At 35.3% G+C, this 20,693-nt stretch overlaps 1 protein-coding gene across 1 annotated transcript in view; it reads left to right on the top strand.

The window, feature by feature from the left end:
• Nucleotides 1-19,170, top strand: part of LOC140147577 (galactosylceramide sulfotransferase-like) — a 127,544-nt gene extending 108,374 nt beyond the window's left edge. Inside the window, exon 2 of the mRNA XM_072169356.1 lies at nucleotides 17,454-19,170. Within this exon, the coding sequence (XP_072025457.1) occupies nucleotides 17,454-18,318 (865 nt within the window). The 3' untranslated portion in view covers nucleotides 18,319-19,170. The remainder of the gene's footprint in view (nucleotides 1-17,453) is intronic.
• The last annotated feature ends 1,523 nt before the right edge of the window (nucleotides 19,171-20,693 follow it).

Below are 20,693 nucleotides of genomic sequence, written 5' to 3'. Positions count from 1 at the left end.
ATTGAACCATGATGATGTCAGGAAGAATACGATTTCTATTATTATACGAGTTTAGACAACATATTATGCTCAAGTCATAATATAAGTAAAGCCGATGATCTAAGTTTATATTTGAATAGTGATGTTTTGGAAATTGTAAGTAAATGTAAATACTTAGGCCTCACTCTGGATCAAAAAATGTGTTGGGAGCCTCACATAAATCAAATTTGTTGTAATGTATCAAAATATATTGGTCTCCTGTATAGAATTAGAGAGTGGCTTTCAGCTGACAATTTAAATACAATTTACAAAGCTCTTGTGCTTCCAAGACTCAGTTATTGTGACATTGTATGGGGTAACTGCAATTATACTCTCCAGAACAGGATAGAACGTCTTCAGAATCGGACTGGGAGAGCTATTCTCAGGTTCCCTGTTCGCACACCTTCTTCATTTATTAGGGACAGGCTTGGCTGGAAGCTCCTAAGTGATCGTAGACATGATAACTTGTGTATCACTGTCTTTAAATGCCTAGCCGGGCTTGTTCCTGAAGGCCTAAATGATGTATTTACTCTTATTAGAAACAATCATGGCCATAATACAAGAGGTAGCTCACACGGTAACATAGCTCTCAATTTTAAACCCAGAACTGAAGCTGGAAGACGTTCTTTCCTGTTCAGGGGGGGGGGGGGGGCAAAGCATGGAATAGTCTGCAATCTGATCTGAAATATCCAATACCAACCAGCACTTCCATTTTCAAAAACAGGTTTTTAAGTGTGTAATATTAGCAATATTTAATATTAGCAATATTAAATAGTGCAAAATATAACAACTAGCAAATCTTTTTATAAACTGTTTTCATCCACTGTAAAAATTTTGTGAACATGGCCTTAAGCTTGTATTTGGCCAATGTTGAAATCAAAATTTTAGTTTTGAAATGTGTATATTTAATAATTGAAATGATGATGAAATTTCTTACAATATCAAGTTTTAGTATGTTCAAAATCTTTAATTGTTTTATAACTTGTGAAATGTGTTTATTTATTTCAAATACTAAATGATGAATTTTTTGTTATATAAATACTATGCTGTCTCAAATCTTTTAACTGTTTGATTATTTTGTTTCAAAAACATGCCTTTTTAGGCAGTGTTTTGGAAGTCTGAAATCTTTTCTTTTGTTGAAAAATTTTGTTTGGGTTTTTGCTTGCAATTTCTGAATTTTGAATTTTGTAATTTTGATAAAAGTGCTATGTATGAATTTGAAAATGAATTTTCTTGTTATATAAATACTATGCTGTCTCAAATCTTTAAACTGTTTGATTATTTGTTTCAAAAACATGCCTTTTATGCAGTATTTTGGAAATTCTGAAATCTTTTCTTTTGTTGAAAAATTCCCCAAGTTTTGTTTGGGTTTTTGCTTGCAATTTCTGAATTTTGAATTTTATAATTTTGATAAAAGTGCTTTGATGAGCTGTGTTGGTTATTTATTTTAAAATTGTAAATATGGGTTAGTTTGCCCATTTTAAGTTCAGGATTGTGTATGCCTATATATATTTATGGATCCTATGTATTTAAATTTTTTGTTAAATTATTTTTATGTATGTTGATGTATATTTTAATGTGTATTTTGCTGTATATTTTAATGTGACCCCTGGGCCTCATGGAAGAACAGAGGATACCTTAAAACATCCACTGAATGAGTAACCCAGGCAAAAGAAGAAATAAAACAAACAAACAAACAATACAATTTAGAAACTGTAGAAATTTTGATCGTTGCCGACAATATCAAAATACTTTCTAGTGTTATCCATCCCAATCCAAATATTTAAAGTGGCCTCCTTAGGTACGATCATGCACTTTCAAGTAAATCGCTGCTCTTACAAAACACTTGATTATTTGAATTAATCAAAGGCGATGTACTGGGAGTTATCAATTAAGATATCTTATTCTTACGGTTATGCTGTATAGATACGAGCGTTTCGTTGTTTGTATGCATTCAAAAGTGTATAAATAATTTAGCTATAGCGTATATAGCCAAAGAACGTGAAAGTATGCCATTATAGAAGCCGTTTTCTCTTACACTGTCTCTTATGCTGTTCATTTCACTCGCCTCTGGTCAAGAGTAAAGTAAATAAAAAACAATACACGACGCTATAGTTACAATACCATAACTTTAATAAGGTGTCAATGGGATTATACAAATACCATTCCATATAAGAAAAGTGAGTACAATTTTAATGACTGGCGAGAGAATGTTTTACAGTGGGTGTTGCAACATGTCGCTGTCAGGGACTAGACGAGATTTATCTTATGCGTGAAGTGGCAGGTTCCGGCAAAACTGCCTTGCGGGTTTCTAGCCTGCTATGGGGCGTTGCAACTACAAGATATGATACGGCGGATGTTCCCATCCACGACAAGTCCCAATCTTCTTCCATATGAAAACAAATACAGCAATTGGATTGTACAAATATTCACAGAATAAGATAGGACTCAAATTTAAGAATCTGATCCCCGAAGGCACTCCAGAAAGAGGAGTTTAAATCTCGGAGTGAAGAGCTTGATTCTGTAGCATCTTCAAAGTATATAAGGAATAGGATTTCTCTAGTTTGTTAACACACATGCCAGTGGCAAGCTACGAGTATGTGTAATATACAAACATTAAGCTGAGCAAAGCTTGTTTTTTTGTTTGTTAAACACTTACAGTGTGATTTTAGCGAAACGTCTTTGTACCTTAACATTCAGTAATTATACAGAAACGGGTTAATATGACAGCTTCACAGGATTTCTATGTGATGTGAAATAAGCTGAAAGGATTTTTGGATTCATGAATAGAAATGCATATGTGCGTCACATGAATGTGTATGGAAAACATGCGCGATAAAATTTATTTAGATTTGTAAAGGAATGTTTTCTTCGTACATGCACACAAAAGTCATTTAGTGAATTAATAAGATTCATAGATATTGCTGTACGTATTTCTGAGATTTGTTTTTTGATTAAATATTGTAATATAAAACATATAGTATGTACATACATAGCTATAATTACAAATAAATATCTCTTGAAGAATAATTTTTTGATATGCACAACTTCTAACAAAAGTGACAAAGGAGAAATTACTTAAATCAAATTCCGTGTTGTGCCTTTGTTTGGTACAACCTAATTTATCAAATACAATGTACGTGTAATCTAAATCCCATTCTAAAACTAATGTATTACATCAAATAGCTTTTCTCCATGTCAAGAAGAGGTAACAAGCATTAAAATATAACCATCTGATTCCCAATAAAATGATGCTTCTCAGCAACAGAATAGAATGAAAGTAATTATTGAATTGTTGAAATTGGTGTGAGTCACTGGAGATTTTTAAAAATCATTTTGGCCTGGTAAACACGAAATGGTTATTGATTTGGTAAGCAACTGGGAATACCTTTAAAGAATGACGGATGGCTGGCTGGATGGGACACAGCTATTTGGGGTTATGTGAGACTGGCTACATAATAATGTAGCAGGCTGGTTCAGTTGGTCTAAATCCATTAGTCCTAAAGTCCACTAGTCCTGAGATTCGCTATTCCTTGGTCAGTTTAGTCACTGCCCGTTCAGGGGTGTACCTACACATACTATATGGCTAGTATTGTGCATTATTGATGAACCGGGTCTCCATTTCTGCGAAATCTTTTAGCTCTTTTCAAATGATGTAAACATTACAATGTTTTGCGTAAACGTTTGCTTAAAATATGATATATTACGTTTTATAGTTTCGTAATATAATCCGATCTTTAAACGTTTTCTGGCAACTTTTCTGAGCATTTGTCTTTGCTGCGTTCATTTTTGGTTGTTAACTATAAACCCATTTGCGTCAATATAATCTCAGTCTTACCAGCGTATCCTTCATCCTATTCACTTCTAATTTACTGCGTAACTCTATCTCAGCAACATCACAAGCAATTTATATCTTTTGAATTATTAACTGAAAACAGCTAGCCATAGTGAAACCTATCACACAACAGATGACTTTGTGTACCATCATAAGGTTGTATTTTCAATAATTTAAGACCAAAATTGATAAAACAGATGCGAGTGTATGCCATTAAATTCTATATTGACATTTAAAGCTGGTGCAATACCTGGTTTATGACATACCACCTAGCGTATACCTTATGGAACATTAGGATTACAATATATACTTCTGAAATGTCACGTACATAGAAATTTTGTTACAGATGTCTGGTTTAATTGTTTTATGCAAAATTAGAATGCAAGGGTTATATTACATGAAGGTCCTGGCTATGGTAGAAGCCAGGTTATAATTGACTTTGGCCTTTGATGGATTTACGTTCAACATCCAAGTAAACATACGGAATATACAGACTCACATCTAAGACATAAACGCACATACAACCCCCTAGTACACACACCCCCACACAATCACCCCCATCATACGCGAACTAACATGCACACACATACTGAAGTGCAAACACATCAGAAAAATAACCCTGTCTAATTATATCAAGGATGGAGCAAGAACAATATCAGGTCAAAATAGCAGTTTAAATATCTTATCTACCCAAGGTAACATGGTATGAAAAGAAATATACAAATTTGTAATTTTGCAAATATGTGTTTTCAGATGACATAATAGCATTTGGCAGGTAACGGAAAATTGTCCATAGTACAAAATGAAATGCTATTTGCTGTATTTCTGTTTACAGTGGAATGTTCATATGGGAGCAAAAAAGAGGAGAAATGAGTGTGAGGTGTCTATAAAATGTTTGCCTCATCTTACTTATTTCTGAAACATCACAATCTGCCACGTTCTATAATACGGTAGTTCAATGTGACTGAAGCAAGTTACGCAGTTTCCGATACAGCAACATTTTGAGAAATTTAAGGAGCTCATGTGATATATTAAACAAAATAAAAACGCGATTATTTATCAGATTAAATCTCCAGTCATTTCCAATGTAATAATACAGTTTGCATACCGTATTATTATGTAACGTTCTCCTTGAAAACTTGATCTTCATAAAACAGAGCGTTTCTCAATGGTGTCAAATCGTTAATTGGAAATCAAGACTTTGTGTGAAGTAATCTAAACCTGTTTGCCATTACACATGCCAGTAACATAAGGTTGTATTAATCAATCTTCTGCTAAAGGGACATAACACACTAGCATACACTCGCATGATAATACCTGTAGCTGTTTCAGTTTAGCTGAAACAAGAATAAATGTGTGGCTAAATGATCTCTGGTGAAGGAATGTGTTTTTAATGTTTTCGTTTATTTTGTATACCTTGTCCAACGCAACGATCCATCAGTTTTCCCTGCGACGTGTCAAAACCCTGTCAAAAACTGTCGGGTGTTGAAGTCCATTTTAATTTTATATTGTATATAAAAATAGTTCAGGTGTCATTTACAGTATCGACGTCGGTAAAGCTAACAATGTGTCCTATTCTTTTTCTTATGGAGCAACGTAAACAGGTATATTAGTTTGGGGGGCACCGCCCTCACCCAATGGCTACGCCACTGCTATTGATGTAGGTAATCTTCTTATAGTTCTCAACAGGGCACAAAGAAAATTAATTATTGTAATAAAAATTTAAAACAAAACACCAACGACAATAGGCAATAGAAAGTAGATTATTGTTTTTGTAAAAGAAAAAGTATACTGCAAGTATTTACCATTTACGCCACTCATACACCTGTCGATAACCTAGACCATCGACATTGGACATGGTCGAGTCAAGCTATTCATTCAGTCAGAGCTTGATTGGAGTAGCCTACATGCTTTGGAATGCTAAATATTATCCGTGAAAATTGGCACCAGATAAATATTATCTTAACTTCAATGAAAATTAATTTCATAGTATCTTTGGCGCATCATGATCATTCCATAGCTTTAGTGATCCATTGCTGGAAGTGGGTATTTCACGCAGAATATATGTAAACAATTTGAAATTTGTGGTAGAATGTCGAACCCAAAGAATATACTAAGGGATGGCGCATTATTTCTTGCACTCAAATCCATGTTATCTCGGCGGGACTCAATACTTTAATGCATCTAATGCATTTCTAGAACACCTAACACTTAACCATTCTTATGTCTTTACCATTGTTCTATGTCTTCTGGGCATTAGTGTGCCTTTTTTCCCGCGCTGACAACTGTTTCTAATTGCAACACTGACAAGCTGGAAGGCGGTCAAAACAAAGCTTTTCGTATTCAATTAATCACAGTTCCATTTCACTTCGTCTCTATTTCTTTATCCTCTCAGACATGCCCTCCTTTTAAAATAGCTCTTGATATTTCTGTTTATCTGCATTACTCTGTTTTTATATGTTATTCCTTCAGCACGGTCATTGCATTTTGTTTCTGTTTTGGCTTTAAAAAATATTTATTTACACGTCTTTCTCTTTCAATGTTCGTCTGTCGTTCCCCTGTCTGCATGATCGCCTAACTGTTGATATAATTTCTGTTGAAAATATCGTACTTTCTAATACATTGAAAAATTAGGGACATTGACACAATAAGTCCAGGAGCAATCAGGCGGTTAGTCATTGTGACACTAGTGCTCCGATTCTTATTTTAGTTTAACCAAAGGTTTAACGCTACAAGGCCTGATGGAAATGCGCAGAAACTTTAAGGTTGCCACAAAGGAAAAGCTAATGGCAAGGCTTGTTCAAAAACAAAAGTCATTCCAAGAACCATGTTAATGGGCAAAGCTCTTACTAAACTGAGCTCAAAAAGAAACTTATAATTTTTCACAAGGTCATATCTTGAAATCCTGTCCATCAAATTGAACCAAAATTACACACAGGTTTACTTCAATACTCTACTCTTAACACATGTCAGTAACCAAGCAGTTATCCAACTGACACAACAGCAAAATGCACTGACATGGAACAGCTTCCTGGACCACATTCACAGCCCAGCCCTGTTTCATGAAAAAGTGTATGAAAAGCAGAAAGCAGCACCGTTTTATCATCTGTGCAAGGATCTTGTGTGCATTCTCACAGATTTTTTTGTGCTGGGTGCCAAATGTTGGGCTGTGAAAGTGGAGGAACTTCCAGGAAGTTGTCCCATGACAGTGCATTTTGCTGTTGTGTCAGTTTTTAAGATTTTAAGATATGACCTTGTGATTCACAAGTTGTAAAACATTATAAGTTTCTTTTTGAGCTAAGTTTATATAGACTGCACAAGAAGTTGTATGGTATTCGAAACGTAATACTTAAAAAGGTTTTCTATTCTAGACGATATTATATTTTTTTTTATTTTCATTAAATGCCTTAAAAGTAAATTGATCGTTTCAAAGTAGCCACAAAACACGCATATTGTCACTTCTAATATATTATACCATTCTAACAGTTGTACAGTTGTATCAATGATTTCTGAGTATCACAAAATGAAAGCCACAGAGGCATAAGGTCGTCTACAACATAGAAATGAAGGGACGTGATGAATAAACACCAGACCAGGGGTAGCGTTTTAAGGGATATTGGGGTCAAGGACACCTCGATTTGGCAGGTCCCCGTGATTTTGACCCCTTAATTTCGTACGTTTGTGTACAGTTAGATGCCTGGACCCCTTAATTTGCCAATTTGGACCCCTGGACTCAGCAGGTCACTGATAACCCTACACCAGACCCCTTGATATCTAGAGAATTCGATTTACGTCACACAAACCTGTTAATTTATCGTATGTTAGATACGAATCACTTATCTTGTACTGTATAATCTTACATGCAGGTGCCAGATATCTATGGCCGAAACCATTTCCAATCCATTATACTTAAATGTAGGACAGCCACTGGATTGCACAGTGTCGTTAATGGTTTCATCTAATAGATAGCACCTCGCTCTGTTTACCACCTGTGTGCTTTATATTCTCTCGAATGTTTTCCGTCTTCCTAGCACCTTACAACAACCACAGCTTAAAAAGCCATTATTTTGTCCATGCCTAATACAGCTTGGTGGTAAAAGCGTTCAATGGCTATCCGGAGGCCATGAGTTATTTTAGTCTCATGTCGTGTGTACTTTCAATAAGTGCTTTTCTAACTGAGAGGTATATGTTGAGATATCCCAACGCACGCAAATCGGGACGCAAATGGTGTACTTTTTGTTTAAAAGGCTATGCGCTTCCCGTAGCGAAAAGAGATGAAAAATAGTAAAATATTCTAATGAGAGGTTTTATTTACAAATCAATTTGCTTCAACAAAGCATTAATATCTTCCAAGTACTTAGCTAATGTATACACTAGTGCAAATGTTTATGTGTGTTCGCACAAGTGGTGCTTACGTTTTAAAATATTGTTTTATTTACTTCTAAATCAAACAACATTTATAGGATATCATGAATGAAACTGAGTAATGAGCGCACATAGCTATCAGCTAATCAGATTAGCATTGTAATAACAGAATATAAGTACAAACCACCTGGTAGGTATGCCGTCAATTAAGCACATTGATTGGGCTTACTTGACTTGAAGTAATGACATAATAACAACCACTCATAGCATCATGATAACGCACATAATTGTAAATGTTGTGGCTGCAAACATGCCTGCTATGTCGGCCACTTCGATCTAATATATGACTCCAAAATCTATTTCAATTTAACAAATTAGTTGCCGATCATATTAAAATCATGGCAGAACATAATTTGCTTAATGCAACACACGCGATACTTATTGCCTTTTACTGCTTAAAAGGTATCTTATTTAGTACCATTTATTTCGTATCAATAATTTTAATTATTAGGATTAATATCTACGGAATTTTGTACGGGTTTACGTTTACGAACTTAAATTTTTATATAAAATATATTATTGTAAAAGTATGATGCTCAAAGAAGCGTTTTGTTATCATTTATGCCGGTACATTATAAATATTAATAAATGTCATCCATTTGTGTCTTTTTGACGAGCCGAATATAAGTATTCATCATATTGGGTAATAAATGTCAACGGATCAAAAGAAATATTCCTCATGAAAAGGGACGGTATAATTTATTTGTGAATATTCTAAATCTTTTAGGTAGATTATAAATTAACATACATATTAAAACTGTCCCACTGGACTTAATATATGATGGCAGCAGTATCACGTCTAATCCGAGACGCACCATCAGGCCGGAATGATATCGCACTTTAAGCTACTGACCCGTGACAAAGTGACGTCACGGGAGAGTCTACCGTAGCGTCACGTACTAGTTCATCGCCAGACTATTCGGCTTGATAATGCGTCCAGAATAGGACTATACTGTACTATCATGACTATAGAAATCATACATGAGTAATATTTACTTCATTCGAAAGGGACAACATTGTCAATCTCTTACATTATGCAACCTAGATACAAAATATGTATCCACCAACATTATCCTCTGAACATTATCTATACTTACTGGTATCGGAAACGCACCTTTTTATCGATTTCATTTGACGAAATTATAAAAGACACAAACGTATTATAACACACCTGCATACACACCCGGCCGATACACGCATATCTCACCCCACCCACCCCAAATACGATGCTCTTCTAATGTGCACAAAATAAACAATGAAGCTTATCATAATACATGGCGTTGCTGGTAGCGGTAAAATATTTTATGATGAATTTTGCTCTGTGCATATGTGTGGAGAAACACAAATTATTTGCGTGTATACCCCTCTTCCTACAACACCCCACCCAACCACACCCCCACACACCCCATACACCCCCACACATAGTACTCCTACAATAAATAATCCAATTTATTATCATCCTAAATATTTTCAAAAGCAACTCGCCTCATCGATCGATGTACTGATGAATATCCCAGCGAATAATACCTCAAATCTGATCTAATTTAGCAAGTAGATCATGTAGATAAATGATAATTCTAATCACAAATCATACTAGGGTAACTCATGTCAAGTTTGATGTAAAATATTGAATTAAAAATATTATACCATAATGTTTTTCTGACAATGTAAGAACTGCGTCTATATATCCACTTCAATATTAAATGTAAATCGATTGACACATTTTGTTCGAAAACTAACCCCTTTAGGTATTCAAGGTATGATATCATATTGAAGACATTAATATACGGTTACACAAATTCAATGTTACTTCGGTCATTGCCCCTTCTTTATAATGCACGAGGTTAATACACTTAATGACTTTAGGTTATGATACATATCACGCTACCATGAAGAAACAAGATTAATAAGAAATATATCCGAACTACCTAAAAGTATGAATAAAGAACGTAGAGAACCACTTATCTCAAAAGTAATAGTAGCTAATAATGTTGGTAGTTATTCAATACTACTATGGGCTATGTACGAACACCCACATACATTTGAATAAGTAGATATGTGTGCCGAACATAATAAAGTCATTTTCTTACTATCGGCAATTATCCTAAATTATATACAAAATTCAAATGTCATGCTCGTTTCTAAGTAAACCTATATCATAAATCCTTGAATATTGCATCTTTTGTATGATGTCTGCCTTCAACACCTAAGGGACGCACCATTAGATATCAAGGGGGGGGGGGGGCTGGGTAGTTGGGGTCGTGACAATTTTTTTTTAGTAGCTCGGTGAAGCAAATTTTTTTTTTAGCCCCTGGATGAAGCAAAATTTTTTTTCAACACCTCGGAGAGACAAATTTTTTTTGCAATCGTAAAGTCCTATAATTTTCAACAATTTGTTTGTCGAGTTGTAAAATTTTGTCCATATTTTTAATCATTTTTACATTTTGTAGCACCTAAATTTCGAGTGCCACAAAGAACATCATTATTATAATGAACCTTGTTTGGTACAAACAATTTTGGCATATTGAAATTAAACTGGTGAAATACGGTACAATAGTGGAATTAAAGCGCGCGAAGCGCGCAAAAATTAGGGTTTTTCAGGTTAATTTCGTCAGAAACCCACATACAGTCGTCAACATTGGGGATGATTGTATATTTGTCCCCCCGGGATTGCTCTTAATCAGTCCATGTGGCCCCGGCATGTGGCACAGATTTCTATAATAATTTTGACATTGGGGTGGAATTTGGTGAAAATCTGTGAAGTAGAGTGAATCAAGTGTTTTCACTCACAGACCCGGCTCACAAATAACTTTTCACATACAAATGCGCACAAAAAACGTACCAGTTCGAAGCTAGAATAAATATTCTTGATGAAAAATAGGAGCAAATTAAGAGAAAAATTTTGCAATATAAAAGCTATATGAGGGTAATTTTTCTTCACTAACTGTGACAAATTTTTTTTCACCCTTGACATCAAATCTTTTTTTTTCTGGTCCGAGGTGGAGCAAATTTTTTTTTTTGCTCAGATGGCGCGACAAATTTTTTTTTCTTCAAAAAACTACCCAGCTCCCCCCTTGGTATCTAATGGTGTGTCCCTAAGTTGTAAAGCACAAGCAATTTTCTGTTTAATAATTCCCGCGTTTTCTCTAGAGGATGTTATAGTTATCAAAAATAAAAGGAAATAATGTATGATGCCCATGATAAACATGCCTCTCTCAGTAGTAGTTGTTAACAAAATGCCAGAGTGTAATGGTGTGATATGAGGGTGTATTCGATGCATCTCGCTATTAAAATTACACATTTCATCTCTATCATTATGGCACAAGCTTAGGGGAAACACGAGCGATTTATGATATGCAGGAAATTATGGACTGATATGCTAAGAATCGTCCATTGGATGAAATGATTATGATAAGTATTTGATTTAATTTGATTTGATTTGTTCGGGTTTTTGATAACCCTGGATAACCCAAGAAAGCCTCTATTGAAGCTTATTTCCATTGGGGTGCATTTGAATACCGGGACGGGTTGGGAACAGTCAGGGGTTAACACCCTACTCTTTTCGAAAATGGCTGCGAGATACATGTACAGTAATGGCTCTCTGCACATGGGACCGACGGCTTAACGTCCCCTCCGAAGGACGGGATACTTTAATGATTCATTTACCCAATGAACCATGGGGAGAGCGGAAGTCTGAATTTAATCTACAGATGTTGCCAATTAATTTCAGACTTTTTTTCCAAGTCAATATCCCAGTATATATCTGTTGTGGTTTATCCTTGTCCATATTTTTATATTCATATAAATAGATTGTTGTCGACTATGGTTACACGTATAGACGTTTGTTGTCGATTATGGTTTCAGGTATACCGTATTTTGACAAAAACCTAATCCCCATGCACATTACACACCCACACTACAGTACATTTCGATGATCAGTATTGTAACGCCAATACAATTGCCTGGCAACGGAAATAGCTTTTTATCAATAAACACCCCCACGCACCCCCACCCCCACACACGCAAATTATAGTCAAGAATGCAGCTATAGGGTAACCATCGTGATTTTATGATCGTCATAAATCACGAATAATTATGGGATCACAATTGAATCCAGACAGTGAAAACCATTCTCTAATTACAATGATCAAGGAACGTCTTCACATTAATCTGGTCAAGGTCACAAGTGAAGTGTAATCTTATGAACGACATTTTAAGTGGAATCATACGCATTAAAAACATTTTCCAATCCTTGATTTTCATTAATTCATCTGATGCAATAGACAGACGTCAATATGACCATGACCAATATTCACTGTTATAGTCACAATTAATTTATCACGACTTACTCATGCTGAACATTAACTAAGAATGTAAAGACAATTTGGGCAGATTAAATTTGTATGTATCTGTTTGGAATTTTCTGATTCTTACATGCTTAATCTTTGTTGTCAATGTTGTGCACTAGAAAATAATAAAAAGTACTTGCTGCACATGAGAAGAATGACGATAATCCCAAGGTTACCTACAACTTTTAGATGTACTTCTTTAATGATGAAGGCTTCCAAAAAAGTACGATACGTCCAGAAAAAAAATCATGTTACGTGACTTTAATTGTGTGTTAACCATGAAAATAGCAACCAAATATACTCTACAAGAGCAGCTCTTCCGAAAGCATGTCAGCACTTCCAATCAAATTATACTTTTAATAAGTAAGTTTCATCCTGCACCTATCAACATACTACTCATAATAATCGTTAATTACAAGACGATATTCGATATACTGTACGCAATTGAGATAAGGCCCCGGGGAATCGAACTCATGGTTAATGTTGGTGTTACACTAACGTTGTGAAGCAGAGGGTGTCGTCTTGTTTGTATTCTTTATCACGATGTCTGTATCGTGTTACTCTGTATGATACTTAAACGTCCAATGCACTTACTTCCACTTCGACTTGTTAGTGCAAGACTAATGTACTTGAAAAGCAAACCAATAGCTACTCTGTGTATTATTACACCTCAGCAAACTTTACGACGTATATATATATATATTTAGGACAACTTTTTATGTGACAATGGTTATATATACTGTATATAAAAACATCCGGCGAAAATAGATTGTGTACCATAAGAGTTCTATCGAACATGTTGAAGTATTGAAGGCAGATCTGAAAAACCTTTTCTGCAGACGATCAGTTGCCTTCTTCGCTAAATTTAGCCCAAACTTAACCAACCTTAAGTGACCAATAATTTGTGTCCTACATGCATATACCGCTGTATGAAAGTAGGTATACAAAGATGTAGGTCAGTATACGGCTGTTTGAAAATGGTAACTCGAAGTGGTCCGTCAGGTTTGGAAATGTTTAAGGATCTTCTTCGACACTTAAAAATGTTAATGTTGAAATTCAAAGACAATTAATTGTAGCTCAAACTCCTGTGAATGTTTCCCCATTGACTCATTTTCTCGACTGAAATATTCTTAGCACTTCAAACACTTTCTGCAATTTGAAGATCAGATGAAAATAGCCAATGCAGAGATAACATAGGGTGTCCATTGAACTTTCACGGGAAAGTGCCCACTAGATCACCCTATAGGCCATACAACTTACGTCAGCTCAAGAATAGCTGGGTTTTTCAGAAATACACAAATTTTGAAAGCTTTGTGAAAGTCGGATCAGCTCATTTTACATAGACAATCTAACAATCATGCCTCAATTAGAATTAAACATACATCAGGGTCTAATTGTATCTTTAAGCAGAACTATTAAATAAACGAACCCTTTCAATATCATGCATGGAAAGCTGGTTCATCACTTTCTTCTCGGTTCAAATTATAATATATTTTATTTCCAGTTATTGCTTTGCCGTCAAAGGCGTAAAATTCATAATGTAATACTAGAGACGATGCAATTAACCGTGCATAAACTATATTGTCACCAAATAAAGACAATTTCAATTTCACCATGTTCACTGAAAATTGAATCCTGATATAGTTCGGGTTACCGTGAATAGGCAATCTTTTGGTACTGTCAATATTTATCTTCCTATTATTCATCTTTATCATCCTTTGGAGTTGTATTAGGTCTTAGTTCTTTCATCTGCGACTACAATATGGAATGAAACTGTAATTCTTATGAGAAAGAAAGTACGCTTGTCGCATTGAATAATTGTGGCACTTTATCAATGTTGTACCTGTTCTTTAGCACGGCTCAAATTTCCAAACATTTCTGATATTGATACCACCAGTACCTCGCGGAAAAACATTAATTCGCGCCTTTTCTTATTCTCTGCAAGTTCAAACATTCAATGAATAATATATGCCTCGGCCTACATACACGATAACAGGTATTTTGTGGATATATTCTATAGCACATTGAATCCACAGTATATCTATAGATCTCGTGTTACAACCAAAATATGCGTGACTTTAGGTGGTGTTTGTCGCACATAAACAAGTGAACAAATAGGTTCATGAAGCACAGATGTGTTGTCGGAATATCCAAGAAGAGAGTTTTAGCATGTTGAGTTACATGGGATTTGTACATCTTTGAATTAGACTTACATGTTCATTATCATGCACCAGGTTGCACCGAGAGAGAACCCTTTAATACTATCAGCTACTTGCTTGGTTCCGGCATTATGCATTATGTGCGGGGAGCGCCTTAAACTGGCAGCATACATGAAAAGAAGAATTACGTAACCTTACACAGAATGTTATGGTGACAACTCTCTAGCCCGAAGGTTTCCTAGTCCGAAGGCTACTTAGTCTGAAGGTTTGCTAGTCCGAACACGTAATTTCGCTAGTCCGAATTCTGAAAAAGGCTCGCTAGTCCGAATATCGGGTTCTATAGTCTCATAATGGTGGAACCTTACAAGTAGCAAATATCCTTCCACTTTATGTCTTATATTGATTTATCACGTAACTATGGTAAATTCTAGGGTACAATTTTATAAAATTTAAATTTATTAAATTTGAAAAGGCTTGTGGTTGTTATTTTAAAATAAATAAATATTGAATACCTCCATTATACCAAATTATATAAAAACGACAGTGACTGCATACTTTAAATTCAGTTATTGCTTTGTCTTCAAAGGTAGAAGTCATAAAAACGACAATGACTGCATACTTTAATTCAAAGATATAGAACTAGCGAAGATGCAATTAACCGTGCAAAACTATATTGTCACCAAATAAAGACGTCCACTCCATTTGCTCCATTTTCATAAACGTATCTCAACGCTTCCCTTCTCTAACTTGATTTTCCATTTAGTTCAATTTCTGCGACGATTTCACGGTGTTCACTGAAAATTGAGTACTGATATACAGGGTGTCCCCAAAAAAAGAGGCCCTCTTTTTCGCCTATTTGTGAAAAGTTGATCAAATATATTTTGGTATGTAAAGAAACCTTTAATTATTAGCTTTAATAAACCAAAACAATTATTTCAATCGGCTCACAACTTTTGAAGATATGCCCTTTTAAAGACAAGTACTCGTTTTTCACTCTGTCCACGGATAGCAATTAACAGGGTGGTTGGGATGGGTCATGCTGTGGAGTGGCCTGCAAGATCACCAGACCTCACACCACTTGATTTCTTCATTTGTGGCAAAATCCAAGATCTTTGCAAACATATTACTGCTATATTCGCAAGTATCCGGCGCACAAGGTTGATACGCATCGCAATTGATGCAATGAGGACTAGGGCTGAAACCTGTATTCGTCAAGGAGGCAACCAGGTAGAGGGCAAAGCAGCACAGTAAACTCACGTCAAAAGAACCAAAGATAAACTAAACAACCCTTTTCAGGGCTACGTTTTATTCCAAAAGAGAAATGACTTATGTTGTCAATAAAAAGAAAGCAAGAAACAATAAAGTAAGAATAAAACAAAAATGCATTTAAAATAACCGAGAAAAACACATTGCAAGTATAGCAAAAGAAGTCCCATCCCACATCAATTTCACCCAAATTAATGACACAAAATCCATAACCCATAAGCCCACCGGTAAATCCCATTCCCTAAAATAAAGTTGTTATTTTATAACGTTATCATCGAGGAATGTTTTATACTCATGCATGGTATATGCACTTTTTAATCTTTGAAGTAGCCAAACCTCTTCCGTGGACAGAGTGAAAAACGGATACATTTCTTTAAAAGGGCATATCTTCAAAAGTTATGAGCCGATTGAAATAATTGTTTCGGTTTATTAAAGCTACCGGGTAAAGGCTTCTTTACATACCAACATATACTTGATCAACTTTTCTAAAATAGGAGAAAATGAGGGCGCAATGAGGGGCCTCTTTTTTTTGGGACACCCTGTAGTTCGGGTCACCGTGAATAAGCAGTCCGGATAAGCAATCAGTTGGCACTGTCAATATTTATTTACCTAGTCTCCTTTATACCAGTTTGGTATTGTATTTTCCTGCCTTTAGTTAATCACGCTCTTTGTATATCTCATCTGTGACTATATAACGGGAAAGAAATATTGCAACTCTCGGGATTAAATGAAGAAAGAAGTACGTCTGCCACATTGAATACTAGTGGATCTTTATCAGTGTTGTACCTGTTCTTTTAGCATGGTTCAAATTTCCCAAAATATCTCAGTGATATCATCATATTGCTAGTACGCCGGCCTCACAGAAAACCATTAATTCTTACATTTTCTCACTCTCCGCAAATTTTAAAGAATAATATTTGAAAGTGATATTCCGCATCACAAATACGCGAAGTATAATTTATATTTCGTCGGCATACATGATAAAATTTATTTTGTGGATTTCATGTTACGACCAAATAACCGCGATTCATTTACAAGTGAGCACACAGATTCATGAAACACATTAATTTAGGAATCTTTCAATTAGATGTACATGTTACTATTATGTACCATATTGCACCAGAAATTAACCATTTAAAATCCGTATTCACTGTCATTACATCATGGCCCGTTGATTTTTCACCAAGCTTCTTAGGTGAAATTAAAAACAAAATTATTAAAAGCTTGTGGTCGGCTCCTCCAATACAATCTCCAGGTCACGTTTATAAGTTTCTTTGAAAAAAATAAGATGACACGTTCTACATAGCAAACGAAACATCCGTTTTATGTATAACGTTTTAAATGCGCCCATTGTTGTCATTAACGAATTTGTTTTCTTATTTTATTTCTTCTTTACTACAGGTACATAACTGGGCATCTTACTTCCTCTGTGAGTGACGGCGTCTCAAATAACGTATCGCTCCGAGCGATACATTCCCACTCAAACCACTCAATGATTCAGCTAACACAACCAACACTCACTCAAAAGACATGGGAAGCTTTTCAACAAAATCATATTAACCAAAGTGGAGACCCTGAAGATACGGAATATCCTACTAACGATGAGGACGCCCTCATCGATGAAAATGATCTCTACGAGGATGATAACCTCCTTGAAGGAGGCCTGCAGGTTTTCTTTGGAAACGTCTCAACATACGTCGATGATTTGCCCGTAAGAACTTTTGTTTGTGATTCGTTCGTCAAAAAGATTGTTTTCATAAAGACACATAAAACTGCCAGTACTACAGTTGCAACTATTTTTGAGCGATTTGGTTACCAAAGAGAATTAGCTTTTGCCTTACCAAAAAATAGTCATACTTTTCCTAGTTTGAGGCCATTTAATCGTGATTTTGTCGCGTCAATGAACGGTTTTGGTAAGGTAAACCGTGATATGTTAACTAATCATGCGAGATTTAATCATCAAGAAATGGAGGCAGTGGTCCCAGGTGCTACTTTTGTAACAATACTTCGTGAACCAGTATCGCAATTTGAATCCCAATTTGGCTACTTCGAAATGGCTAAGTCTCTTCATATAATACATGTGCACAATCCTTTAGAACAATTCTTTAAGTATCCTAGGATCTACCTTCATCGGAACGTACATCAGTGGTCTCAAAATAAAAACGGTCAAATATTCGACCTTGGATTAGATCATGAGTATCAGGATTCCGAAGGTATGGTTAAAACAAAAATTCAAGATCTTGGCAAAAACTGGACTTTGTTCTAATAACTGAATTCTTAGACGAATCTCTTGTTTTGTTAAGGAAACAATTATGCTGGAATTTCACCGATATTGTGTACATATCTAAAGGCATTCGTCGGTCGTCCCACCGTTATCCCGTCTCAGTCAAACTAGCCGCTAAAATTCGGAAATGGAATCATGCCGATGTGCTCTTGTATGATCACTTCAATAAAACATTGTGGAGGAAAATTGAAGAATATGGTCCAGATTTTGAACGTGACCTAGAATATTTTCACGACTTGCTTAACAGAACTAGCGAAGCTTGCATTGATCATAAAAGAAGAAATGTTCAGGATAAACGAGTGGTTAAATTTGTGTTAAAACCAACAGCGACTTCGTTTTGTGTTAATGTTTTGAGAGGAGATGTAGGCTTTACAGGATTGATTCGGAGCAAAATGAAACACATGTATGGTTTCAATGAGAAACAACAACCAAAAGGAGATAGCATAAGATATCCTTTAATGCCTTCAAATAGATACAATAGATTAAGGAACCCAAGGACAGGAACTTATCCTGATATGCTTAGCAGGGCACGAATAAGACCACCAATTCGTCGTGGACCATTAATGCAAAGAATGGTTGGCATGCAAAGGGATATACATGTATGATAATTAGCTGTAGAATTAGACTATTCTAATTGTTTTGTTGAAGTCTTTGTAACGACGTCAGAACCGGGTATTGTCGAACAAAACAGCCTAAAAGTTTATTTTATGTTAGCTACCTTCCAATATATTTATAAATAAGCACGTGACCCATGAGCGTAATACACCAAGACCAGCAAACGTGACCAAATCCTCATGCCATGGAAAAGGATAGGAACTCTTTAGATAAATATCATCAAAGAACAACATTTATTTTCATTTTAGACTTTTTTATAGTCTATGTTTTCTTCATTTCAGCTTAATTTAGCAGTTGTCATGGTTGTGTGTAAATTCCTATTACTATTAGATACGTTGTAATAAAACACGATTTTAAATATTTGTATATTAATTTTCTCTGAGGGTTTCCAGCAAAATTGATATTTTATTTTCCTTGGTATGGGTTTCAGTTGTGGCTAGTAGTCAGGTAATGATGATGGTGATGATGATGATGATATGATGATGATGATGACGACGACGACGATGATGATGATAATGATGACGATGATGATGATGATGATGATGATGATGATGATGACGATGATGATGATGATGATGATGATGATGATGATGATAATTAATACACAAACGACAAAGAGGAACAAACATGCCTAGCATGTAATTCTATTTTAACATGGAAACGTTTGACCTCTTATCTTCTCGCAAACTAAGATTATGCATATCTTATCTCTTCAATAAACATTGTAAAAGTCGAAAATGTGAGCATGTCTACTATTTCCATGCTGTGAGTGATACCATAGAAACGTGCTCCTTGTTTAAACATTACAAGTAACATGAGTGGCAAACATTAATGTTTCATATTGCTTACAACCCCCCCCCTCCCAAAAGCAATGTTGGAGCCAATACTAGACCAATTGTCCGTTCCTGTCTCAGTATCAAAACAACATTGACTGGTGGGTGCGGGAGGGGGGGTTGAGAATGTCATACTAAATTAAATCCCTCATCACTGCCATCATCGTCACCATCACGACTCTAATAATCATCTGACATCAGTTGTATTATCCATCATCATCATCATCATCATCATCATCATCATCATCATCAACAACAACAACAACAACAACAACAAAAACAACATCATCATCATCATCATCATCATCTAAACCATCATCATTATCACCATCATCATCACCATCATCATCATCATCGTCGTCGTCATCATCATTTACACTATAGCCACACAAATAGAAATCTTACATTAACTGCAAGTCATCAGAAAAACAAAATATTTTAAACAAATTATTGTTTTTTTACTGTGCGCACAGTTTGCAACAATAACATCAACTGCTAGATTATGCTCAAATGAAAAATAAAATAGACTTTCAAAAATCTATAATGAAAAAATATTTTGTTAAAGTTAATTATTAATTGAATAGCAACATTACTACACGTAGAAGAATCCGAATTTGTAATATTTTTTTAAAATCAAAAACAACATTTTGTAAGTATTTGCCGACGGAAAAAAATATTTATCGACAGTCTCGCGTTGTTTATCGCCTTTGCATTCAACTATACAGAAGACCACCCGCTATGTAGAAGGTCACTTCGAGGCTTGCTGTCAAGCGTTATGAGTGCACTACACTAAATCCTTCCGCATTTGGTGTAACCCTTCATAGTTCCGGTAAAAAATAGCGCCTATGCGAAATATATCGGCGTCCCGAGGGAACCAAATTTGAGTGACTCTTGGATGTTTTGATAAAA

The sequence above is a fragment of the Amphiura filiformis genome, chromosome 3, assembly GCF_039555335.1.
Source record: "Amphiura filiformis chromosome 3, Afil_fr2py, whole genome shotgun sequence".
NCBI classification, from domain to species: domain Eukaryota; kingdom Metazoa; phylum Echinodermata; class Ophiuroidea; order Amphilepidida; family Amphiuridae; genus Amphiura; species Amphiura filiformis.
This window is presented reverse-complemented; position numbering and strand designations above follow the sequence as displayed.